General features: G+C 40.3%; 1 protein-coding gene across 7 annotated transcripts in view; it reads left to right on the top strand.

Moving 5' to 3' along the window:
• The window catches only part of itpr1b (inositol 1,4,5-trisphosphate receptor, type 1b), a 531,527-nt gene that overhangs the window by 679 nt on the left and 503,216 nt on the right, over positions 1-27,632 (top strand). For 5 of the 7 annotated variants that reach the window (XM_059944381.1, XM_059944383.1, XM_059944382.1 and 2 more), the window contains exons 1-3: positions 2,407-2,544; positions 3,189-3,300; positions 6,999-7,069. In XM_059944381.1, coding sequence (XP_059800364.1) covers positions 3,209-3,300; positions 6,999-7,069 — 163 coding nt within the window. In that variant the 5' untranslated portion in view covers positions 2,407-2,544; positions 3,189-3,208. Of the gene's footprint in view, positions 1-2,406; positions 2,545-3,188; positions 3,301-6,998; positions 7,070-27,632 lie in introns of those variants that run through there. The other 2 variants (XM_059944385.1, XM_059944380.1) reach the window with 1 other exon arrangement.

Genomic DNA, 27,632 nt, shown 5'->3' with positions numbered 1-27,632 from the left:
GTCCCCGCCTTCAGTTTTTATGTGATGGGATCTCCACAAGACACCTGCAGAGTATTTGAGCCATGCTCTGTTTTGTCTTGGACTGACAGGAATGTGCACTGAATTTAAGCTTTTGGGCATTAGAATACTAATTGAAAATATAATATTTCAGTAGCAGAATAATAAATCTTTATGGAAACATTAATATGGCTCAATAAAAATCTTTTAAGTTGGATTGAAATAATTAGAATGCATTTAACGGATGATCCCATACTGTGTAACACACGCAAAATGCTGGAGGAACTCAGCAGGTTGGGTAGCATCTATGGAAAGGAATAAAGAGTCAACATTTTGGGCCAAGATCCTTTACCTTGTACTGTTGTCAGACTTAAGTGCACATACTTTGAACAATAATAAAATAATGGAATATGCTGATTAAATGGACATACTGTTTGCAATCACTGAAATTACACTGGCAGTACCAGTTGGATGCTACTGTTGAAGCAATGATTCTAAATGTCATTGAGAAAGAAAGGAATAGATGACACTTAAATACTAACAAGAGAAAGTATGCAAATTCTGGAAATCCAAGTAACACACACAAAATGCTGGAGGAACTCAGCAGGCCAGACAGCATCTTGGGGAGGAAAAAGTCCAATACATGTTTTGGGATGAAACCCTTTGACAGTCCTACTGAAGAGTTTTGGCCTGAAGCGTCAACTCTACTTTTTTCCATAGATGCTGTTTGGCCTGCTGAATTCCTCCAGCATTTTGTGCATATTGACTCTTAAGTACATATTGCATTTTAGGATTTGCCACAGAAGTGGGGGTGGGCGAATCTGTAAACCTCAGTCAAAAGTAAATTTATTATTGAAATACCTATGTGTCACCAGCTACATACAACCTTGTTCATAACCTATAGGGATACAATTGAATGAATACAGTATTCTAATGAAAGAATCTGGGATTGAGCCTCAGTATCAGAATGCAGGTGAAAGTATCTGGAGGGAGGAAGATCACTTTGACCCTTTAGAGGAGTTCTTTGGAGTTCTTACAGTTCCCCTTCTGTGAGCACCTGCACGTCATAAGCAGCCCAAGTTGATTGCCTGGAGCACTGGGTATCTATAATGTGACGGTGTGTTCTTCTACCATGGGAGCCACATGCCATTTCTTTACTTTGTTTAATGCTGGGTAATGATAACCCAGAGGGCAGTTTGAGAAAAATCTACTCTCCTGTTCAAGGTTGGGTGAATATTATGATTTCTAAAGGTAACAGCCGTCATCTCGCACCTCGTTTCTCCCGCTGAAAGATCTGTGCGCCTGTGTTGTTATAAGGAGGGGAGGAGCGTGGCACACACATTTAAAGGTCACTAACTTTTGGGGATTTTTTTTGTAATACTGACAGCTCAATTGGCAAAACTAACTGGAAATTCCATACGTGAGAGAACTTAAACTGAGTCTCTTTAGAAATTCCAAGGTGACTCGCTTGAAGATGCAGAATCCTTTCAAATCTAGCATACAACACACTCGATCACGGTAATCAGGCAAAAATACAATACTGTTGATTAATGAATGACTTCTTGTTCATTGAAATGCCCTCCAACTCTCGAACTGTTACCAGGAATTGAATTTACTTTAAAAGTAGGGAATACTGTCGTCAGCTCCCATCGAGCAAGAGTTAACGATGCAGACTGATAATCCTTCACCAGAATTTATTGTTCTGAACAACCACTTTTAAATTCTACACGTGCAGAACTGCAATGACGCGATTCGGAGATGTCGGTTACCTACCTCAAACAAGTACTACTTTATTTAAATAATTTCTTGATATTTTGGCTGAATATCATCCCGCCCACCTGTATTTCTAATTTATCGCTTTAAAAGCTACTTAAGTAGTTGACGATAACGTGATAGTAAATTAATAAATGCAGGAGTAACGCTTACAGCCTGCAGCTCGCATTTTAGTGTCACCACTGACTACCCAAAATATCGCCGGCAAAATGTGGCCCCTTAGAAACAGGAAAAAATGCTGTTAATCCAAGCAATACACGCAGAAAATACCGGGGCAACTCAGCTGCCTGGCCTGCTCAGTTGGTCCCTCACAGAAACTTTTTGAAGTCTTCGAAGAAGGCGGCGGGAAGGAAGTGATTGACTTGCCTTTAATCCAATCAAACGACGAAACCCTGATTAAGAATGTGCGTCGATCGACGTCATAATACTAATAAACCTGTGAGGAATGAGAGGCGGGATTAAATTGCGCTCGCAGAGCTTCTTGAGAATTGTAGTTCGCTCTGCCCGGCGTTCATTGTAACGATAGGTAGTCGGACTACAATTCCCAGAGTGCACCCTGAGTGGAGGCAGATCGCTGATAGGCGAAGACGCTGCAACAGCTGCTGCTACTGGCGAGGGGTTGGCAGAGAGCGGTGTTACCTAACGGGAACTGTCTTGCTGAAAAAGGGTCAAAGAAAGACGAGCAACCATGGATTTCTTTTACACTGCCTAAATACTATTATTGCACCATTATCGCTTTGGGTGTCTACTGCCTTCAGCTCTTTTCTCATTAAGGTCAGTGTTTTTAAAGCATATTCTTGCTTTAAGTTTAAATAAACTTGAGGGCAGTGGAGAAAATTGCGCAGCCTAGCACCTAATGTAAGAAACTAATGGCTGTAATGTATCCTCTATTGTTTTTAGTTTAGGAATTAAACTTTATGTGCTTGAAGTAAAAATGGAAACAAAGTCTACGAAAAGAATGAATGTTAGCGAGCCCATGTTTGAAACAATGTTTTAACTTTGTTGCAATGTTTTTGATTTTTGCAACTTGTTCCTTTACCTAATAAAGCTTAAGCCGACATCAGAAGAAATATAAATAGCGGTCATTGTACGGAATGCAGCTTTTTCAGCAGCCACCCTTTCTGCAAACTCCCCATCCTACCACTTCTGGATCTGACGCTTCAAATTTTGCTGTTGGAACTTTCATTCTAATAATGTATTTTTGTTCAAATGTTCTACAGTGTTCGAAGACTGAGCTGGTTTATTTTTGGGCTGATGTGATGTGAGAGATTTCAATGGCCTTGTTTTAATTTGCTTGTTTTAATTTTCAACGTGTTATTTTAATTAAATCGCTGTTTGTTTTTGATGAGTGAACTTCTGTCTTGTGACAGCGGTAAAAATACAGTTTCTTAGCGGAACTCTTGTGTTTGACTTCACAGCCCAGAGAAAGGGATGAGAGATGTCTGACAAGATGTCGAGTTTTCTTCACATTGGAGATATAGTCTCCTTGTACTCCGAGGGTTCTGTCAATGGATTCATCAGTACGTTAGGGTGAGTATGCCACGGCAGACTTCGTTTGTCTTGCCTCGCTGAAGCGGTATCTTTCTTCGCCGGAGTGAAGCGGGCGCGTATGTGAAGGGAGCACATTTCGAGCTGACTTTTCGCCTTGACGCTCTGGTCGGGAATCTTAAAGCAAAACATCAAGTTTATTGTGGGTTCGATCGCACACGTGTATACCGCCAAATGAAACAACGGTTCCCCTGGAACACAGTTCATACCTATAACTCTCGCGCAACGTAAATTAATACTGCCACAAATAAATTAACAATTAATAAGATGCATTTTATAACCCTAGTTTTACAAAGTATATATACGCTACTGCTGCTTCAATGCGTGATGAGACCTAGCTGGTGCAGGGAGTTCAGTAATCTAACAACCCAGGTGAAGGTGCTGTTTCTCGTGCTAACAGTTCTTATCCTAATGCCTGGCGGTGAGGGAGTGAGGGGTGTCAAATAAATTGTTGGTCTGATGGGAGGTATCAGTTAACTGTTCCTAATAAATATTTCTGTGTGGGAAAAAAAAAGATTCTTTCAGCAGTCCTTGCAATCCTTTGTAGGTGCTTGTGGTCAGATGCCTAGCACGGTGTTGTAGCTGGTCAGAACATGCGATAGTGCAGTTCTTGCCCTGAAAGATTTGCTCCTTTAATCCAAATGCAGTTGGGGAGCACGTTCATTATTCAAGGGCATCAAGTACACAATTGTATTATGCATAGTCCAGTAAGCAGAATGATGAGTTTAGGTTGTGATGTTAAGGAAGCAAAGGGAACTGTTATTAAGTTGGCAAGTTGTATGGAGCAAGTTGTTATAATACTAAATGTGGGCAGTATTAATTCAAATGGATCTTGACGAGGTGTGAGCTTGCTTTTGGGCACAAAGGTCCTTCAGGAGTTGCACATGATTGGTCTGTACCCAGGAACACACTGGAGCTTGGTAAACGTTTGCTCTGTATGGCTCTGAAATGCAATTAAATATACTGAGAGCTAATTATGACCTTCAAGCCACAGATGAATTAATGTTATTTCACTGACTGCCTCCTGGTGGTTTTTTTTAACCCATTTTAATTGGTTTTGTATTATAAATATTGTGCTGCCATCTCCCATATCACAATTATCCCAACAAGGCTGACATATTGCAAATGGAGTTGAATCTGGGTGTAGCCTTGTCAGACACTTGCAAATGTGACCCCGTGGTAAAGCATAACCTTATAATAAACTACTTTTAATCTTTCCTAGTTATTCTTTCTCATGGTTCGTAAGAAATATGAGTAGGCCATTCTACTGTCAGGTGACTTTCCTGCACTTGAGTTTGCTGATTTCCTTAACATCTAGCACTTTTCCTGGAAGTGCGTAATGTTACCCTCAAGTACAGAATTTTTAAGATTCACTCCCCTCTAACTGAGTTTTGGTTCTAGACAAGCCAGATAAGATAAATATCATCTATATATCTGCCCCGCTAGGCCCTATTATTGTGTATATTTCAATGTGATCACTTGTTTAAAACTTTATGCTTTAGGTTCAGTTGGATTAATTTCTCATAACAAGTCTACCATCTAAGAGTCTATCTGGCAAGCACTAAATCTACTGCAGTTACATGTTTCTTGGGGTAGCGAGACCAGGTCTGTACACAACTTTCCAAATGCAGTCTCACCAGGTTTCTATTTATTTGCAATCAGATGTTCCACTCACACTTAATTCCTCTTCAACAAAGGTCGACATTAGCTTTTGTCTTCATTAATACTTGGCTTGCTAACTTCAAATGATTTGTGTACAGGGACACCCAGGTCCCTCCGAGTCCTAACTTTTCACTTCCTATTAAAATGGGCAACCTCCATTTTTCAATATTGCATTCCATCTTCAAGTGCTTTCTCTTTCTGTTAATCGAACACTACAGCACAGACTTTTCGGTCCTCGATGTCATATTGACCTTTTGACCTATTCTAAAATCAATCAAACCTTTCCCTCTATTCTTCTCTCATCCATGTGCCAATCTAAGTGTTTCTTGTTTGTCCTTAATATATCTGCCTCTACCACTGTCCTAGGCATGCAATCACCACTGTAATTTTTATATAAACCTACCTTCTGACATCCATTCCCTACGCTTTCCTCCAGTCACCTTAAAATTGTGCACCCAATATTAGTCATTTCCACCCTGGAAAATGTCTGTGGCTGTCTACCCAATCATGATTGGGCCATGATTGAAGAAGATTGCTCTCTTCGCAGATAGCAATTTTTAATCTGGCATCACGTTAGTCCTTTGATATTGTGCTGGGAAAATGTCAAATCTTTGCCCATTATTTTTTCCATCAAGTATTATTTCAAGATACACTTATAATCAAAGAAAGTATAAATTGTGTAACCTTGAGTTTTGCTTGCTCATGGGTAGCAACAAAAAGGGAAACCAGAAAAAACCCAATTAAAGAGGAAAACATGAAAATAAAGGACCAACACTTGTTGCACGAGAGAGGAAAAACAAAATCATGCAAACAGTTAAAGCGAACAACAGCAGTTTGAACCAAAATTGTCCTCCGATTTGAACCCTGGCATAGGCCCAAAGCCTATCTTATCAGTTTATCATATTAGTGGGCACAGTACAGTAGCCAGGGCAGTGTACACAGCCTGAGCACCATGAAGATGACCACTGAGAAGAATGAGCAAAATCAACTCTTGTCCTGACCAGCACCCTGTCTTTTCAGTCTATCTGGGCTGGTGATAAAATTGACCAAACATTGGAGAGTGCAAGAGTCCAGCGCCCTGGAGTGCGGAGTGAGGATCACAGAGAGAGCGAAATCTGCCCTCCTCTCTGATCTGGGCCAGATCAGAGTTGTCTAAACAGCGCATTGTACCTTGCACTAGGAGCCAGATACTGCTGCTGTGAAAGGGGGCCCAAATTCCATCGCCCAGCCTGAAGTTCTGAAGTTCTTCAGATCATTTTGGTGCCCGGAGCAATCCAATCTCCCCCTGGGGCCAGTTAAACAAGCTCTGTATGTTCGGTCTGGGCCCCAACTTCTCCTTCTGGTGCCCGGAGCATTCTAGCCTCACTGCTTGGCCAGTCCATGGGCATTGGACCTCCATCTGCAACAATTCTGTAACATCTCATTTCGGCACATCCCCCAACCTCGCCTCACTATTACTCGCCTCTTCACTGTTTGTGTGGATAAGTTAACACAATTTACCTCAGGAAAAAGTATTTTTAGTGATGTTTTTGGTTTGATTTCTTTGCTTTTTGACTGCCAGGATCAGTCACATACATTTGGTAGTGCCATCTTTTCAGATTTAAAAAAAAACACATTGTATCCATCACCAATCTAGCATTCTTCTTTGGAGAATTCTACCAAATCTGACACCTTGCTTTCCTCACTGCATGGCTCTACTAATGACCACCAAACCGCCTGCTTCCTGGCCCGAGTTGGAAATATTCCAGCTCTTTAAAGATTTTGACCACTCTTTTAGCGGTGTTAATTCCAAAATAGCATTGTGATTATGCAACAGCTTTTTTCCCTTGAAGATCACAATTCAGTGGGTTATCATTGGCAGGAAGATCAGCAGAGGGGTGACATGTTCCCATACTTTAAAAATACTGATCAAATGGGGTTCTAGTGTAGTTTCCAAGAGTTAAATACTCAAGAAATGAAGTAAATAGAAAAAAATGAAGCATTGTGATTTTAAAAAAAATCTTATCTTTTTTTAAAAGCCTTGTGGATGACCGATGTGTGGTGCAACCAGATGCTGGAGATTTGAACAACCCGCCTAAGAAATTTAGAGGTGAGTAATAAGCCTTCAAACTTCCAAAATCATAGAAGTTCCAATCCAATGCATTTTAGGGTTGACAACATTCAATAATAATCATAAATGCATTCTGCTGGCAAAATAATTTTGGTGAACTTGAATTTAATTGTCAACATTCTGCAATGTTTTGTGCTTCAAAGCCTTTGCGTGAGTTTGCATATTTTGTATTGTTGACCCCAACTTTCATTGAGGAGGTCACAAACTATGGGTCTCTTTTGAGAATCAGTGAAGTGATGAAATTAAACATCTGGTAACACTAGATTAACATTTCTCTTTATATTCAATTTGATTGAGGTAAAATAATGTGTATAAAACACTCAATTAGTACTGATTTAAGATTTATAATGCATGAACATTACCTTGAAGTACATGTTCTGTTGGTGTTTTTGTTTCCAATCCACGTAGTCCATGAATTTGAGGATTTGAGTTTAGTTGGTTCTAGATTTAAATTATAGTGGTTGGATTGGCTAAGATCGATTCCTATGGAGACTGGGTGTTGGAACTTATTGCAATCACAATTTTTAAGAAATTATTACTCTAGTCCTTTTTTCTCTCTACTTGTTCAACCCACAATTTTTCACCTCTCTCCCCCCCCCACCCCTTCTAATGGGTTATGTTTTTTGTATTTGCATGACAAAGCATTTCCTCAATTAAACGTAGTGTGCAAAAGGCTTGTTTAAATAAGATTTCAGCAACATTAAAAATTTTGAAGTGTAGCATTGTAAACTTTTAAATTGTTGTGAATGACGTTTGTGTGTAAACACTTGCTGGTTCAGCCTATTGTTCTTGCGACATTTGTAAAGTTGTTAATAAATTTAAAGTTGGCCATTTGATCTGCAGTATGATGAAGTGATTTTGTATTGTAAAATTTGGACACTTCTTCAAAGTTAATGCGCTGATGACTTCCTAGCTGCATATTCTTAAAATTTAATAACAATAAATTGAAGTGCAAATCTTCCATTAAAGTGAATACTAATAATTCATTCAACTCAATACCATAGACTCAAAAATGTAGCAAAGCACTGACCTTTAAGGTTCATGCTGGAGTGAAAACAGACACAATCAAGTATCAACGGCAAAAGTAACAAATGCTACTTGTAATGAAAGCTTGCAATTTTGTCTGAGCATTCAGTTTGCAAGGGTCCATGCAAAACTGGAGACGCATGCCAAGGGATAAGGCTCGGAGAGCAATCCTCTTGTATCATTTTCTGGAAATTGGATCAAGTTCAATGTGCAAATTTGAACGTAATTTTTAGTGTATTAATTTTCCAGGAGTAGCCTGGCCTGGAACTCTACACTATTTTTTCCACATCCTTTGAGAATATTAAGTCCTTTATGATACTAGTTTAAAACTGGTGCTGCTGCTTTGTGATTTTTAGGTAATTAATGTAATTTTGGAGACCTATTGTTCAGCAGAAAGGCAATTGGAATCCTGTTGGTTTGCGATGTATACTAGTATGTCTGAGTCTGCTAGTGACAGATGAACTGCTCTAGTGAACTTTAGGTTGCCTGACTTCATGAAAGGTTTTCTGCAAATTGAAATCTGAAAAGAGGCAATATTACTAAAGACATTGAAATATAGTGACAGTGGAATGTGTGTACAAGATTTCCTTGAACTGATTTCTCAATAGTAAACAGATAATATGGTCAAGGGACAAATATTAGCCAGGGTACTGACTGTGAACTCCTGTTATTAATGTAGTCCTGCAAGGTCTTATAAAGTAGATAAAATTGCAAATGATTTTATGATTTGCAAGTTAGTGTAACATTATCTCAGTGCTACACATGTTTTTGCTTGTTTCTGAAATCAAGCTTCATGCACAGGTGTCTGTCTGACTTGATGTCCGGTGATGAGGGCAGTAAAGAGTCAGTGCAGGGTCCCCATGTGGCCAATCCCCTCAGCACCAAGTATACCCCTGTTGTGTGGGCATGACCCAATAGCAGTGACCAGGCCAGTGGCCCTCTGGCTGGCTCAGAGGCTCAACCTGGAAAGGTAAGACCAGGCAGAACAAGTAAAAGGAGACTTGATAGTTAGGGGATGGGCGGGAGATTCTGTGGCCGCAAAAGAGATGCCCGGATAGTGTGTTGCCTCCCAGGTGCTAGGATCCAGGAAGCCTCTGAGCCGCTGCACAAGATTCTCTAGAGGGAGGGTGAGCAGCCAGAGGCTTTGGTGCTCATTGGTACCAATGATATAGGTAGAAATGGGGAAGAGGTCCTGCACACTCAATGTAGGGATTTGGGGTAGAGGCTGAAGAGCAGGACCTCCAAGGTGGTAATCTCTGGATTGCTCCCAGTTGCTTGGCATAGTCAGGGCAGAAACAGAATGATGATGGTGCAATTTTTTCCCACTTTTTTGCTTAGTAGGGTTTTTTATTCACAAAATTTTCAATCTTTAAGATAATTTCTTTTTTCCCCCCTTGCATTGTAAGTGTTACTTCGATGTACTTGTGTTATTTTTGAATTAAATAATAATAAAAATATTTGGAAAGAAAATAATGATGGTGCAGATGAGTAGCTGAAGAAATGGAGCAAGGGGCAGGGTTTCAGATTTCTGGATCAGTGGGATCTCTTCTTGGGAAGGTATGACATGTACAAAAGGGTTGGTTTACACCTGAATCTAAAGGGTCCAATATCACTGCAGGTTTGCTCAAGTCAAGTCGCTTTTTGTCATTTCAACCATAACTGCTGGTACAGAATGCAGTAAAAACGAGACAACATTTTTCAGGACCATGGTGCTACATGAAACAATACGAAAACTACACTGAACTACGTGGGAAAACAACACAGAAAAAAAACTGCACTAGTCTACAGACCTACCCAGAGCTGCATAAAGTACACAAAACAGTGCAGGCATTACAATAAATAATAAACAAGACAATAGGGCAATAAGGTGTCAGTCCAGGCTCTGGATATTGAGGAGTCTGATGGCTTGGGGGAAGAAACTGTTACATAGTCTGGTCGTGAGAGCCCAAATGCTTTGGTGCCTTTTCCCAGACGGCAGGAGGGAGAAGAGTTTGTATGAGGGGTGTGGTCCTTCATAATGCCGTTTGCAGATGTAGTGTAAATATCCGTAATGGAGGGAAGAGAGACCCCCATCTCAGCTGACCTCACTATCCACTACACGGTCTTGTGATCCGAGATGGTGCAATTTCGAAACCAGGCAGTGATGCAGCTGCTCAGGATACTCTCAATACAACCCCTGTAGAATGGGATGAGGATGCTCGATCTGTTCGGGAGCGTTTAAACTAATTTAGCAGGAGTATGGGAACCAGAGTGATGGGGTTGAGGATGGGACAGTTGGTGTACAAATAGATGCAATGTGTTATGAGACTGAGAAAGGACAGATAGATGATGGGTAAAATTGCAGTCAGGGATGAGTTGAAGAGTAACATGGGGACAAAATCGATAACATGATGAATATAGGACTGAGGATGTTTTGTTTGAATGCATGCAGTATGTAGTATGAGGTAGATGGCCTTGTTGGCAGGTATGGTATTGTGGGCATCACGAGTCATGGCAAAAAGATCACAGTTGGGAGCTTAACATCCAAGGATACACCTTGTGTCAAAGGGACAGTTCGGGGATGGGTGGCACTGTTGGTTAAATAATAAAATCAAATCCTTAGAGGTGACAAAGGATTGAAAGATGTTGATTCCTTGTGGGTAGAGTTAAGAAACTGCAAGATGGGAGTTGTATACAGGCCTCCAAACAGTAGCCAGGATGTAGGATATAAATTACAATGGAAGATAGATAAAGGATTATAATAAGAACAATGTTATGGTAATGGAAATTACAAAATGCAGGTAGCTTGGGGGGGAAACAGGCTGATGCTGGATAAAAAGAGTGGGAATTTGTGGAAAGCTGTGAGATGGCATTTAAAATCAGCTTAAGTTGGAAAAAGGCAATTCTAGATTGGGGAGCTCAAGGTACTGGAGTCAGTAATCGTAATATAGTATAATTCACTCTGCATTTTGAGATAAAAGCTAAAGTCAGATGTATCAGTATTACAGTGGAGTAAAGGAAATTAGGCATGAGAGAGGAGCAGGGCAAATTTGATTGGAAGGGGACACGAGCAGTGCTGATGGCAAAACGACAATGGCCAGAGTTTTTGGGGGCAGTTTGGAAGGTGCAGGATGGTGACATCCAAAAGCTGAAAAAGTATTCAAAAGGGAGGATCAGACAACCAGAGCTGACAAGGGAAGCTAAAGAGGGGAATATAGTATAGCAAAAATGATTGTGATGTTAGAAGATGGGAAGTTTTTAAAAGTGAACAGAAAGGAATTAAAAAGCCGTAAGGAAAGAAAAGATGGAATATGAAGGCAAGCTGGCCAGTAATATCAAAGAGGATACCAAAAGTTTTTTCAGATATATAAAGAGTAAAGGAGAGGTAAGAGTAGATATCAGACTGCTGGAACTGACATTGGTGAGGTAGTAATGGGGGATAAAGAAAGTGTGGGTGACCTTTTAAGTATTTTGTATCGGTTTTCACTGTTGGAAGACACTAGCAATATGCCAGAAATTCTAGAGTTTCAGGGGACAGATGTGAGGGCAATTTCTATCACTAGGGAGAAGGTTCTTGGATGCTACAAGGTCTGAAGGTAGATAAGACTACATCCCAGAGTTGTGAAAGAGGTAGCTGAAGAGATTGTGGAGGCATTTGCAATGATCATTCAGGAATCACTAGATACTGGAATGCTCCTAGACAACTGGAAAATTGCAAATGCCACTCCACTCTCTCAGAAGGGAGGGAGGTAAAGGAAAATTATAGTCCAGTTAGCCTGACTTCAGTGGTTGGGAAGATGTTGGAGTCCATAATTAAGGATGAGGTTTGAGGGGGCACATGATAAAGTAGGCCAAAAACAGCATGGTTTCCTTGAAAGGAAATCTTGCCTGACAAATCTGTCGGAATTCTTTGAGGAAGTAACAGGCAGAATAGCTAAAGGAGAGTCAGTGGATGTTGTTTACTTGATCTTTCAGAAGGCCTTTGACATCGTGCAGCACATGAGGATGATAAACAAGTTAAGAGGTCATGCTATTTCAAGAAAGATGCAAGACTGGCTGACTCTCAGGAAATAGATTGGGAATAAAGGGGCCCTTTCTGTTTGGTTACCACTGGCCTGAGGTGTTCCGCAGGGGTTGGTATGGCGACTGCTCCTTCATGTTTAATGTCAACAATTTGGATGATGGAATTGATGGCTTTGTGACCAAATTTTCAAACGATACAAAGATAGATTGAGGGGAAAGCAGTGTTCAGGAAGCCTGGAGTCTTCAGGAGAACTTGGATTAGGAGAATGGGCAAATAAGTGGCAGATGGAATGTAGGGTAAGGAAGTGTATAGTCATGAACTTTGTTAGAAGGAATAAAAATGTGGATTATTTTCTAAACGGAGAATATTTTTTAAAAATCAGTGGTACAAATGGTCTTGGGTGTTCTAGTGCAGGATTCCCTGAAGCTTGTCGTTTGAATCAGTGGTAAAGATGGCAAATGCAATATTGGCATTCATTTTGAGAATATAAGAGCAGGGATGTAATGCTGAGGCTTTATAAAGCATTGGTCAGATGACCCTTGAGAATACAGTCGGCCCTCCTTATCTGTGGAGGATTGGTTCCGGGACCCTCCACGGATACCAAAAACTGCGGATGCTCAAGTTGGTGGTCTTTAGGACCTAGCAGAACCCCAGAATTTATTTAACCTGTCTCAGTGTGGTGGACATTAGGACCCGGCGGTGCAGCTCTGGATCCGCAGTGTTCCTGTTCACAAAAATAATCACGATCCCGATTGGAAAATAAAGTGGAAGTAATAAAGCAATCGGCAAGAGGTGAAACACCTCATTGGGTCATTGGAAAAGCGTTAGGCTACAGTCGGTCAACGATCGGAACAATTTTAAAGGATAAAGTGAGAATAATGGAGCATGTGAAAGGCCCTGTCCTGATGAAAGCTGCAATTATTACTAAGCAATGCAGAGGTTTAATTATTGAAACACATACGTTTCTTAAATATTTTATATGCATAGAAAGGTAAAATATATACCAAGACAAATGTTTGACTAACCAACGCTAAATAATACTGGATGTACCTGTTCCGATTTCAAATCCAACTTAAAGACAGACTCAGGAATGGAACTCGTTCATAACCCAGGGGACTGCCTGTACTTTTAAATCATCTCTAGATTACTTATAATACCTAATACAATGTAAATAGTTGTGATACTGTATTGTTTAAGGAATAATGACAAGAAAAAGTAGTCTGTACATGCTCAAATAACGAGTGCTGGAGAGCGAACTTCCGGGTTTTCCCGATCCCCAGTTGGTTGAATCTGCGCATGAGGAGCCCGTGGATAAGGAGGGCCGACTGTATTGTAAGCAGTTCTGGGTCCCTTATTTAAGAAAAGCTGCTAGCATTGAAGGGGTTCTAAAGGAGGTCAACTAGAATGATTCCAGGAATGGAAGAATTAATGTATGAGGAGTGTTTGATAGCCCTGGGCCTATACTTGGTAGAGTTTAGAAGAATTGGGGGGGAGGGGGTGGAATCTCTTTGAAACAAATCAAATATTGAAAGGTGTAGATAGAGTGAGTGTAGGATATTTCCTGTAGTGGGTGAATCTGGGACCAGAGGGCACAGCCTTCAATTAGAGGTTCTTCCCTTTAGAACACAGATGAGGAATTTCTTTTGCCAGATGGTGGTGAATCTGAGGAACTCATTGCCATTGATGGTTGCAGAGGCCGAGTCAGAGTATGTTTAAAGTGCAGGTTGATTAGGTTCTTGATTCATCAGGGCCTCAAAGGTTACAGTGTGAAGGCAGGAGAATGAGGTTGAGAAGATAAACCTGTCATGATGGAATGGTGGAACAGACTCGATGGGCTGAATGGCCAAATTTTGCTCATCTCCTGTGGTTTTATGGTCTTGTGATGGAGAAGCTAAGCCACAGCTGTGCAGACAGGAGGCTAGATGGACTTGCTCTGAAATGAAAATGTTGTGAACTCATCTGGTAGTCTTGGAAATAATACTTCTGCTGATGCTATGATTCAAAACTAAGTGGAGATGATTTCCCTTGCACATTTTTCTTGAATGTTTATAATTTATACTATTTGAATTATTTATAACCAATTTGTATGTACAGTATATAGTTGTCAAGTAGATCCATGTGCAGTGGCCACCTTGTTAGGTATGTCAGTACACCTGCTCGTTAATACAAATATCTAATCAACCAGTAATGTGGCAGCAACTGGATGCATAAAAGGATGCAGACATGTTCAAGATGTTTAGTTGTTCAGACCAAACATCAGAACGGGGAAGATATGCGATCGAAGTGGTTTGAGAATCTCTGAAACTGCTGATCTCCTGGCATTTTCGCATGCCGCAGTCCCTAGAATCTAGAGTTTACAGAGAATGGTGTGGAAAAACTAACAAAAAAATTCCAATGAGTAACAGTTCTTAGGTGAAAATGTTTGTTATGAAGAGAATGGCCAGACCAGTTCAAACTGACAGGAAAATGACAGTAACTCAAGTAACTGCATGTTACAACAGTGATGTGCTGAAGTGCATTTCTGAATACAACACTTTGAGCCTTGAAGTTGATGGGCTACAGTAGCAGAAGACCACACTGGATTCTACCCTATACCTTTTTGAAGTGGTTAATGAGTGTATGTTCAGGAAAATTATACTTGAAGCAAGAACTCTTGATCTTAACCTATTTTTCATTGTTACTTCAAATTTCTAATGTACTGTAAGTGGAATAATGTCAGTGGAGAGGAAAGAGCTTAACTTTAAAAAAAAATAACTGGAGCTCAAATGTTAAGGGGGGAATATAATTGTGAATTTAGGCCATTGTTGGAATGTAGGGCATATATAAATCAGGAAATTAGATGAATTTAACATGCACTGCAATAATCACAGGGGACATTAATCTACACACACACTGAGCAAACCAAATTTTCAGTAACAGCATGGGGAATAAATTAATGAATTGTTTCAGAAATAATTTTCAAGATTGATATTTTGAGAAGGGGGGATGTGGTGGAGAAGAGGCTCTTTTAGACCTAATATTGTCTAATGAAAAAAGGTTAATTAAGAAGTTGGTAGTTAAGGGGTATTCAATTAAAAATGATTATAAATTATGCGATGAGGTAAAGTGAGTTAATTCTGGAACTAGAATCATAAGTTTGAATAAAGAAACTTGCCAAGGCATGATGTATGTGCTTGTATAGAAGCTTGGGAAACTTTTATAAAATATGGATATTAACATCCATTTTATTTATAACAAAAGTAACAGGAAAAGTGGTTCAGCTATGGCTATAAAAAGGTAAGGATATTATAAGCCTTTTCCTTTTGACCTAATAATGGCACCAAAAGTAAGGCTGTTAATCCAAAGATTGGGAAAATTTCAGAATTCGGCATTGATGAGGAAAAGGAAGGTATAATATGAGAGCAGGTTAGCAAACATTTAATAATAAGCTTGTGAGAGCTTTTGTAGGTGACAACTTGAATACAAGATCAGACAACGACACGTACAAGATGGAGAAATCAGGCAGCATCTACACAGGGAAATGTGTGGTACTGACGAACGTTGTGGGCAGGCTGTGTTGGTGCCAGCATCTGTGTGTCAGCACTTGCAGGCTGCCCCCAGCACATCCTTGGGTATGTGGGCTGTTACTTGAAACAATTCATTTGTTTTGATGTCCATGTAATCAACAGTTCTGAGTCTTTTGGAACTAACCTTAAATGTCTTGTAGAATAAAAACACAAGGTTGATTGACTTTAAAAAACGTATAAATGGAGGTTATGTAATTTAAAAACACCTCAATATGCCATCACTCACTTTGATTATCAGTGATTAGATACAGATGAATGGAGGCATTGTTATAATGCCTTCCAGCCCAGTAGAATGCAGAGAGAGCTGATTTAAAAAGCACATCCAGTCCTCCATTTGATACATTGGTGTTCTACTGCTCAACTCTGGAGCATGTGGTTGGTTGGATGCATCATCATCAGGTGCCATGCCCAGATTGAGCTTTGACTGCCATGGCCCATGCACTCCTGTTTTGGGTCAAGTGGATCTGTTCATTGGTATTCATTTCCAGTTCTCTGGCTGCTGTCTCCATCATCATTTGTCTTTGCCTTCCTCTTGCTTTCTTCCCTTCAATCTTTCCCATAATTACCGTGCATTCTAACTCTTTCCTAATCACATGTCCAGTGAAGTCACATTGCCTTTTCACAATCTCATACATTATTTCTCTTCTTGTGCTTGCTCTGTTCAAGACATCCTCGATAGATATTCATCCATGATGTTCTTTGCATGCTCCTCAAAAACCACATCTTTGTTGCTTCAATTTGTTTCCTCATGTTACTGGATATTGTCCAACATTTTGATCCATATAACACAACTAGAGAAACGTAACATTTCAGTACTCTGAGGCGGGTTGTCATGCCTAGTTTAGTGTTGATCAGAATATTCTTCATTCTTGTAAAGGTGTCTTTTGCCATCTCTATTTTTCTTTTGATGTCCACGTCACACCTGCCATCTGATGTCACCCAGCTTCCTTAGTAGCAAAAGTTCTGTACTTGTTTTATGTCTTCCCCGGTTAGTCTCAGCCTGCAGATAGGATTCTCTGTTTTGTATGTCACCATACATTGTCTTTCTGCAATTGATAGACCCATTTTTGCACTTTCTTCAACAACTATATCAATTAAGTTTTGTAGTTCTTCCTCCGTACTTGCAATTAACACAGTGTCATCCGCATATCTGAAATTATTGATGTTTTCACTGCCAACTTTGACTCCCAAGATGCCTCTAATTTTTTGTAATATGTTTCACTGAACACATTAAACAAATCAGGAGAAAACACACCCTTGTCCAATGCCTCTCCTGATTTTTGTAAACTTAACTCACTTCTTCATCTATTCTTACAATGGCAGTTTGTTCCCAGTACAGATTTCTGATTAGGTGGAGGTCTTTCGAATCTAGATCTAGAGTTTCCTGTATATTTCAAATAACTTATTGTGCTTCACGTTATCAAATGCTTCGGTTGGGTGCACCACACCTAATTCTACAGCTCTGCTGAACTACTTTCTCCATAGTATCTGTTCACATACTGTAGCGAGTTTTTTTTTACAGAAACTTGGTTCTTTACATTGTTTCTCTGAGAGGCAAGTAAGAAAAATGAAATACACTTGTCTGATTCCAGGTGTCCAATGTTAAGTACTCATTGGTTGCTTGATCCCAATGATGTATGCTGTTTTGTGTGTGAAGCAAGCCAGATAAATTTGTTTAAAAAAAAATGGATGCACCTTCAATTGTTTATCTTTGATTTCTTTGCATCATAAAATATCCCTTACTGAAAATGTAATCAATCCACATCCCACGCATGAACCCCTGATAGACTTTTTTTTCTTGGGCTCCAGCTCGATGTATGTTCAGCTGCAAGGTGCCCTGTAGCTTTGGATGGTTGTCAGTCTTAACACTTGAGTTGTCAAGCAAGTGCTCATGGTTTTTGATATCTCCTTTCTCTCCCCTCCCCCCCCCCCCCCCCCCCCATATCCTTCCACAGAGCTGGCCACATTCATGCAATATTGTGGTTATTGAAATAGTGAATTGAGAACAGAGTCACAATTCCAGTTCTGCACTTGGCTATCTGGTGTGCCCAAGGCAGTTCTTCAAATGAAGCGTTGGCACTCACTAATTTTTATGTGTTAAGATTTTTCATACTCACTGTACCACTGATTGTCCTGGATTACTGATGCCCTGATAAGTTCTGTTAATTATCATAGATCCTGGAGCTAATCTGAGAGTTCGAAAGTGTGCAGATTTCCATGTTTTGGATGGGGCTGATTTAATTTCCACATGACCTAGACTTAACTTAGCAAATATGCCCCTATGCTTTTATGTTCTCTGTCAAAGAGAACTGTTTCATTCTGTTAATTCTAATGCACACTCTATGCATTTTAAAAGTTCAAAGCAACTTTATTACCGCTTTCTCATATTTATATATAACCTTAAAATTCATTTTCTTATGGCATTTATAATAAAAAAATATGTATAATTAATGGAAACACTGTACATAAAGACTGACAAACAGCCAACGTGCAGAAGACAAATTTTGAAAAGAAAAAAATAAATTATACTGAGAACATGAGATAGTTCCTGAAGTGAGCATTTGACCTTTCCATCATTACTTCACCTTATAAACATTCACAAGTAAAACATGCTAGTCTTACATTTTCTCCAGCTGTGACCCTTCTAACCTTGTGATGATGCCGCGGTCTCAGAGTATAGTCTTTTTTTTACTGTAGTTGATGTGTTGATTATCTCATTTGAAATGAAACTTTTCATCTTTTTAATGTGATCTGAGTGGTTATTGTCATGGTAGCTGTGGTTCCAGGCCTAATTAGCGCTCACACACACAATTTTGGTGACTATTATCCTACGCCTCCACTGTTTTAACCAAGTGTATTGTACTGTACTGGAAGTCATCTGCATTGCTTGCCTCTCCTGACTTTCAAGGAGGTGGGCCTGAGGAGAAAGTTAGCTGGAGGAATGGAAAGTGGCTTGGTTGGTTCAGGAGGTTGGAGTGCTGAAACTTAGTTTCTCTTGCTGTGTGCATTAAGGGTGAATAGTGATTTTTTTAAAAATCTGCTTTTTTTTGTGTGTGATACTGTCAGGAGGTGAACCACGTGTTGCCGATGAAAGTACTATAAATAGCATCTGTCATTGACAACACCACGATAACTGTTAATGAGTCCGTATGTAAGAACCCGGAAACTTTTCAAGGCTCTTCGCCTCTTCACCACCCACTCCCAACTCAGCCACCACTGGTCTCACATTGAAGTAGTGTGTCCTCTCTAGTAGAATTTGTTTTTTGTCAGTTTCCAGCATCTACCCCTTTTCTAAACTTGTTACTTGACCCATGACCTTTTGCCTCTAAGCTCTCTTGTTACATCTTTGCTTACAATAAATACAACATCTTAAAGAGAAGCTTTGTCTGCAAGACATCTTGGCATCATGACAGACATTCTCTTGCAGTATTGCTGCCTGCTGTGCAGAGTGAAACCCACCTTTGTTTTGTGTCTCTCCTCTCGGGTTCTTGGTAAATGTTCACAACTGCAGGATGACATCTTCCGTCCGACTGAAACCCTTGTGCCTTTTCAACGACTTGCAGGAACTTTCATGTTTCTGTTCCTGGTAATGCTTAACTGTTGGTTGACTTTAAATATATAAGGCAATTCAAGCTATTTTCCAGCCATTTTATTATTGGATTAAAGTCTCATTTGCATATTTCCCCACTTTCCGTGCATACAAAAAGAATGGTGGAGAGGAAATGCACATATGCAAACAGAAGTTTAGGCCATTTAGTCCCTCAAATCTGTCCTGCTGTCAGTGAGATCATGGCTGACCTGTAACTTTCATATGCTGTTTTTGATCAATATCACTGAACGTCACCAATTGACATTCTGTCCATTTTGGCTTAGGTATATTAGTTGAGCATCAGTTGCTGTTTCCAGATGAGTTACAAACACCTCCCACTCTTTGACTGGCATTAAATTTAAATTTTGTTTCACTATGATTCAAGCAAGTTTACATTCAGATGACCTAGTTTGTGCTGTTTGTGCTGATAGTGTGGTAATTGTTGTAAGTTATTGACTATGATCCTTGTATTTGTCTAAAATTGGCAGTAATGAACATGGAATTGACGTTTCTTTTTATTAAGTCCATCACCTTTACTGGGGCATTGGCCGCTGACTGCAGTTCACTAGAGTCCTCTACACCACTCTTTCATGTTGTCCCAGGTGTAGCTCATCTTCAATAATTCATCCTCTCTCAGCAATGAGATCTTTAGAGCTTCTGTTAATGTTTCTGTAACTACAAGTTTTTTGTGGAATGGGCTTGCTAGCCCTATGCCCAACCCTCTCTGCCTTTCACAGACTGGGCTCTGGACTGTCAGTGGCAGAATTAGCTGACTTTGAGTGTATAATTTGGGTTTCTGTGGAAGTGCAAATTAGATATCACCCAGAGTGGAATTGGATATGGATTTCTTCCTCCTTCTAGTCTTGCTTGCTGTTGCGAAAACATTAGCTTCATTGGCTTTGCTCTAGAGGAATTCAGGGAGTTTAGCACACTGTACAGTCTTAACCTTAGGAGCAGCTTGCTGTTATCAATATTATGAACTTTATATAAATAGTTGTAAATAATAGCTTTACAAATGTAGCATTGAACGCTAGATCCTACATAGTCCGACCTTTATTACTTTGAACCATGGCTCAGTGTAATTCTTTCCAGTGATTAACAAATAGATTAATTCTGAGTAATGACATATGATTGCTCAGGATTCCAATAACCTCATTCAGTTAACTTGTTATAAAGAAGTCGCTTACCTTAACGACCACTGGAGTGCCTGCTGAAATACATTCAACTTTATGGCACTGATTTGGATGTTGCAAGCTTTCCAATTCTAAATGTCATTGTGCAGTGTATCTCCGCCAGCATTATGTGGCCTGTTATTGTTTTAATTTTACAATTGAATACATAGTGCATAAAATGGCATGCTGTGGAGGGAGGTGAAGACTGCAGTTCAGTCTGTGGGTGTTATTGGTGTTCATTAACTTCAACAATTGGCTTTGGAGACTTTCGTTAATTATAGCCTTTGCATCTCGACAGGATTATTATTCCACAATCATTTAGCAATGTATGGTCTTTGCAAGGAATTTTGAAACTCATCAGGGCCTGCTCCTTGTTAGCTGATCCAACTCCTTGCTAGAATTGTTCCAAGTTCTTGTACCTTTATCGCAGTTCAGTGATAAGTCAACTTGCTCTCATTTGGTGCTCAACTTGTTGGTTGCCAGGGTAATGAATTTGAAATGCATTCAGTGCATTTGTTTTCATCAAAGTGACTTGATTATGATCCCAGTTTAAAAATAATAAAGGATAATGCTCTCTGCTCATTGTCAGTTAGCTTCAATAACTGGTGAAACTTGGACCGTTGATTAACCTCCTGTTTTATAAAGTCAATATTATTCTTCTTCCCTACCAGAGACTGGTGCCATTACTTGCCTTTTGTAAATGTCAGAAGAGGTTTCTTCACCTGTATATTTTCAGATTATGGATTCAACGCAAAGCCTTGAAACATTGTCTTTTATCCCCGATTGTGTGCCTCAGCATTTACTACCCTTGAGTATGACGTGGGTTGGCTTTCATTCTAAAATGACCTTTATTCCATATCTGGGCACATCGGAGTGTTTAATTTTTCACTGTAAAACTATTCATAAATCCATACAGCCAGCTACTAACTGACACTTTCACAGCTCGGGGTGTGGAAGCTCAATCCAGGCATCCTCTGTAAGGAGTCTTTGTACGTCCTCCCTGTGCAATGTGTGGGCTTCCTCTGGGTGCTCTAGCTTCTCCTCACGGTTCAAAGACTTGCAAGCAGGTTAATTGGTAATTGTAAATTGTCCCGTGATTAGGTTGGGGTGAAATCAGCATTGCTGGGTTCCTTGGCTCATAGTCTATTCTGTGCTATATCTCCAAATAAAATAAAACTCCACTTTATGATATTTCAAATATGGTTAGAGATCAGCAAAACTGAGCGTCTTTTCCTGGTATCAAGAAACACAGGAATGAACAGTGAGGTGAGCAAGGCAAGAGATGGATAGAAATCCTGCTCAGGAAAGGGATGGAGCTTCTTCATTGTTGGCTTGGAAGTAGCAATCCATTCAACAGTTATGCAATCCCAAAGCTCCAAATAAGAATAGAAAATATTGAAAACAGCAGCTGGGCAGCTCCAGTGAGAGAGAGCTTCACTTACCACAGAGGCACACCAACCTCTGAAATTTGTCTTTCTGCAGATGTTGCTGACCTGTGAACATTTACAGCATTGTTTTTACCTTGGATTTCAATTGTATAATGTTTAATGTCTTTAACCTGGCTCATCATGAATATCCTTGCAGATGCTTTTCAAAGCATCATTTGTCAAAGGAAAGCAATAACATTGCTTGTGTGTATGTGGAAGATGTATTTTGACATGCAAAAATGAGCAGTAAATGGATTTTCTCAATTGAACTAGGTTTGTCACTGACATGTCATGAGATTTTTTTTTGCTTTGTGGTAGAACTATCGTGCGGTGAATAATGCTAAAATTGCCAAGTTCCAATAAGAAATATTTTTAAAAAAACTAAAAGAGCAAAATAGTGTTTGTGGTCCATTCAGAAATCTGATGGCAGAGGGAAGAAGCTGCTTCTAAAACATTGAGTATGTGTCTTCAGACCTTATCCCTGATGGTAGTACTGAGAAGAGGGCATGTCCCGGATGATTGGGAGGTTCCCTTTCATTTGGTGGCGAGTGTTTTTTTATTTAAAAAAAGATTGTTACTTCAGAGTGCAAAGATCTAGGCTTTCACTCTTTATTGAGGAAGCTCTGCATTGTAACAGATGTAATTTTTTGCAGTCTTTAGATGGAAGCCCCATGACACTGAGAGCTGGGGCAGGAGAGTGACCAATCCTCCATAAACTTGCTGCACTTTGGAGTATAAATTAGTAGCTGCATTTCTTGCATTACAGCAGTAGCAAATCTTCGGTGGGGTTGCAGGAGCTACCTTGGGTTTGGGCGCAAGTATTCATTTTTCCTAGCTTTCTGTTACCTTTGTGCTTCAATTGACATAAGCCTGCAGCACTTTTGTTTGTGAGCCTCTTGCTACAAACTTCAGTGGTATATGCTTTTGAGGAGATGTATATATTAAATCCAATGTATAAATGTTTTGTGGACTGTTATGTTTAATGATAGGTGCAAAGATCTAGTGTGTCTTGTATGGCATGTCTCTACTGTGGAAAAACTAGACACAGAGCCTCACTTAATGTTAACACCACTTGTTCTTCCTTGAACCTTAAGCTTCAGCATCCAGTTATCTGAACAATGCAAATTCAGCTGAAGGGGAGCTGCTGAGATTTAAGATTATGGTGTTCTTACTTATAATAGAGACTGTTTTAAAGCAGTATTAAGCTCTTTGTAATGGTGAATGTACCCACACTTTGCCATTAAACATGGAAATTTAACTAACATTGCATCCTGATCTTCACATCTTTCTTGTTGAAGTCCTGTGATGTTGTCACCAGAATGCATTACCTACAACTCAAATTCAGTGGATTCCGGTTCATTTACCCATCGATTAATCGGGGCAGCCATTATTTGAGACAACTCTTAAAGAAAAAGAACTAATTGAGGAAAATAGCAAGGATCCCCTCCATTTATTTGGGACAGGAGACTGTTGCCAAAGGGTTTCTAATTAGTGTCAGTTGTGTTTGTGTAGAAAAAGCAGTGAATTTGTAACTGATAGTTGGCGAGATAAGCAATTTAATTGCCCAGTTAATTGTAATCCTCTGTATTTGTATTATTTTAAAAAATTGACTTGGTACTTGAGAGTAAGCAACTGAGTCTCTTTGCAATACCTCTAGGCGCCTGTTGCCAATCTGTGTAAAGAGGCACCCTAATTACTTCCTGAAATGTGTAATTACATAACTAATTGTCCTCTTTAGAATAAAAGCTCTACGAACTGAGCACAGTGTTTTATAGTATTCCTTCCATGAATAGTTGGGGAAAATCCAAGCATTGGACTTTTTTTGAGGCCCAAGCTCTCAAGATTCAAATGTATCTTTTGTGCTGCTGAGATTGTGTTTACCTGGGATGTTTACCATTTGGATGAGTTCTCAGAGAGTAAGAAAAGGTAAGATTAGCTGTATCTGTCACATGAAGCATACAGTGAAATGCATTGCTTGCGTCAACGACCAGCACAGGTGACGCCATGCTTCTACCACCAACATCACATGTCCCGCTACTTAACTAACCCTAACCTGTACATCTTTGAAATGTGGGAGGAAACTGAACCCCTCAAGAAGCCACCTGGCCACGGGGAGAATTTGCAGGTTCCTTACAGTGGCGGAATTGAAGCTGTGTCAGTGGCCCTATGAAGTACTATGCTGACTACACTACTGTGTTGCCCCATAGCTAATCCTTTTTATGCCATTACTCCCTAACAGCATAAACGGAGTTACGGAGAAAGGTTGAATAGGTTAGGACTTTATTCCCTGGCGCATAGAAGAATGAGGGGTGATTTGATAGAGGTATATAAAATTATGATGGGTATAGATAGTGAATGCAAGCAGGCTTTTTCCACTGAGGCCAGGGGAGAAAAAACCAGAGGTCATGGGTTAAAGGTGAAGGGGGAAAAGTTTAAAAGGAACATTGCGGGGGGGGCTTCTTCACACAGAGAGTGGTGGGAATGTGGAATGAGCTGCCAGATGAAGTGATGAATGCAGGCTCACTTTTGACATTTAAGAAAAACTTGGACAGGTATATGGATGAGAGGGGTTTGGAGGGATATGACCCAGGTGCAGGTCAGTGGGACTAGGCAGAAAAATGGTTCAGCACAGCCAAGAAGGGCCAAAAGGCATGTTTCTGTGCTGTAATGTTCTATGGCTGGTATGCTCCTCTTCAAATTGAACTCAACTCCTTTTGTGTGTGCTTTGAAAGGGAGAATAACATTGCACTTACCTGGGAATCCTGTGATCCCTGTATGAGGCTCCTGTCAGAACATCTTTCTGAGGGTGAATCTCTGTAAGGTGTCTGACCCATTGGTGTATCTGGTGGGGTACTGCAAACCTGTGTTGACCCACTTACTGGACAACTGCAAGCTCTCACTGCTGCAGTTGAGGGTTCTCACCTCAATCATACCAGTGCCCAAGAAGAACAGAGTGAGCTACCTCAGTGGTTATCACCCAGTAATACCGACATTGAGTGTGATGAAATGCTTTGAGAGATTGGTCATAGAATTATCTCCTGCCTGAGTAAGGAGAGAGACCCACTGCAATTTGCACAAAAGGTCTTTAGCATGATTCTCACTGGTTTTCCACTTGGTTCTGGTGCACATGGACAACAGCAATACATACATCAGGCTGCTGTTTATTCAGTGTTCAGCAGCATAATCTTCCCAGTACTACTTGCAAACCTGGGCCTCTGTACCTCCCTCTACAGAAGGAGAACACTGTCGGTCTGGATCGGTCATAAAATCATGTTATTGCTGACAATCAACACAGGCACACCCAGTTAAGTGACATCATGTTCTATATAAATGAAGGGAATCCCAGCTATTTTCTCAATTAGTTTTTTTTTCTAAGACTCGTCCCAAATAAGTGGCTCCCTCGATTAGTGGATGGTTCAGTTAACCAGAATCCACTAATTGATTGTGGACTTCAAGAAGGGCTAGTTTCTGAGAACAAACGCAAGTTGCCCTTCAAGGGTCAGAAATGGAGAGGATGAGCAGCTTCAAGTTCTTGTGTGTCAACCTCTTCGAATCAATCCAGGGCCCAACAACAATCATGGAGAAGGTACGCCAGCAGTTCTACTTCATTAGGATGAATGTCACCAAAGACTCTTATAAATTTCTACAGCTGTATGGTGGAGCACATTCTGACTGCACCACAGTCTGGCATGGAGGCGCCAGTATGCTGGATTGAGAGAGGCTACGGAGGGTTGTAGACTCCGCCAGCTCACTCGTGGACTTGGGTAGATGTGCTCATGGATAAAGTTGCCCACACCACTGAACATATCTACACAGTGTTGCTGCAGGAAAATAGCATGCATTGACAAGGATCCCCACCACCCAGGACATGCTCTCTTCTTACTGTTGCTATCAGGAAGAAGTCACAGGAGCTTCAAGACTCACACCACCCAGTCCAGGGACAGATACTACCCTTTAACTATCAGGTTCTTGAGTCAGTGGGATAGCTATCTTCACTCAACTTCACTCACCCCATCACTGAATCTTAGGTACCAAGTGACAAGGTTCTGCATATGGAATTCAAAGGGGTGCTAAGCTAAAGGGCAGGACCTTCAAGGTTGTGATTTTTGGGATTGCTACCAATGCCACGTGCCAGTGCGGCCAAAACTAGGAAGATTAAACAGTTTATTACATGGCTAAGGAGTTGGTATAGGAGGGAGGGTTCTCTTCCAGGGAAGGTGGGACTTGTAGAGAAAGGACAGTTTGCACCTGAACTGGGGAAGGGGGGGGGGGGCTAATATCCTAGTGTAAAGGTTTGTTAATGCTGGACAGTGGGGTTTAAACTAGATTTGCAGTGGATGGGAACCAGAGTGACAGAACAATTAGTGGAGAGGTTGTGGAGGCAGATATTGGTAAGGCCTCAAAGAAAATTAGGAATCAAAAAGTTGAGTGTGGTGTGACTAGTGTTCTGAGCTGCGTATATTTCAATGCAAGAAGTATCGTAGGAAAGATGGATGAAGATGAGGTAGCTGGTTTATAAAGAGGTAATTGGTAGTGAGAGAGGCTGTTGATAGGGAGGAAATTGCAGTCAACAGGATGAGTTGTAACGTAAGAGGTGGACAAAACCAAAAAGAGTGAATACAGGAGTGAAGGTGTTGTATTTGAATGTGCCCAGTATACGGAGGAAGGTAGATGAACTTGTAACACAGTTACAGAGTGGAATGTATGATGATGTAGGCATCACTGAATCATGACGGATAAAAGATTATAGCTGGGAGCTTAATGTCGAAGGATACACATTGTATCAAAAGGTCAGGCAGGGTAGGCAGAGAGCAGCTTGCTCTGTTAAACAATGATTTCAAATCATTAGTAAGTGTGAAATCGGCTCAAAAGATGTTGAATCATTGTGGATAGAGCCAAGTAATTGCAACAGTAAAAAGACCCTGAATGGAGTTGTATAGAGACCCCCAAGTTGGCCAAATTGGTCTACAAACTAATTAGGACAGAGAAAATGTATGTCAAACAGGCAATATTACAATAGTCATGGAGGATTTCATGCAAGTATATTGGGGAAAATCAGGTTGGTGCTGGATTCCAAGAGGAGGAATTTCTAGAGTGCCCACTTGATGGCTTTTTAAGGCAGCTCTTGGTTGAGTCCACTATGGGATCAGCTTTTCTGGATTGGGTGTTGTGCAATGCACTAGAATTGATTCGAGAGCTTAAGGTGAAAGAACCCTTAGGGGCAAGTAATCATAATAATTCACCTTGAAATTTGAGCGGGAGAACCTCAGGTCAGATGTATCAGTGTTACAGTGGAGTAAAGGGAATTACAGAGACACGAGAGAGGAGTTGGCCGGAATTGATCGGAAAAGAACACCGGTAGGGATAATGGCAAAGCAGCAATGGCTGGAATTTCCAGAAGCAATTTGAAAGGCACGAGATATATACATTCTAAAGAAGGAAGGGTATTCTAAAGGTGAAAAGGTAACACAAAAGCCAAACAGGGCATGTATTAGAGCAAAAACAGTGGGAAGTTAGGAGGTTGGGAAGCTTTGAAAAACCAACAGAAGGCAACTAAAATAAGTGATTTAAGAAGGTAAAGATGGTATACAAAATTAAACTAGCCAATAATAAAGGGGACGGCAAAAATTTCTTCAGATACGTAAAGTGTAAAAGAGAGGCGAGACTGGATATCGGACTGCTGGAAAATAATGCTGGAGGAGTAGTAATGGGTAGGGGGAGAAGAGACAAGGAAATGGTGGATGAACTGAATAAGTGTT

This window comes from Hypanus sabinus, chromosome 19, assembly GCF_030144855.1.
Source record: "Hypanus sabinus isolate sHypSab1 chromosome 19, sHypSab1.hap1, whole genome shotgun sequence".
NCBI classification, from domain to species: Eukaryota; Metazoa; Chordata; class Chondrichthyes; order Myliobatiformes; family Dasyatidae; genus Hypanus; species Hypanus sabinus.
This window is presented reverse-complemented; position numbering and strand designations above follow the sequence as displayed.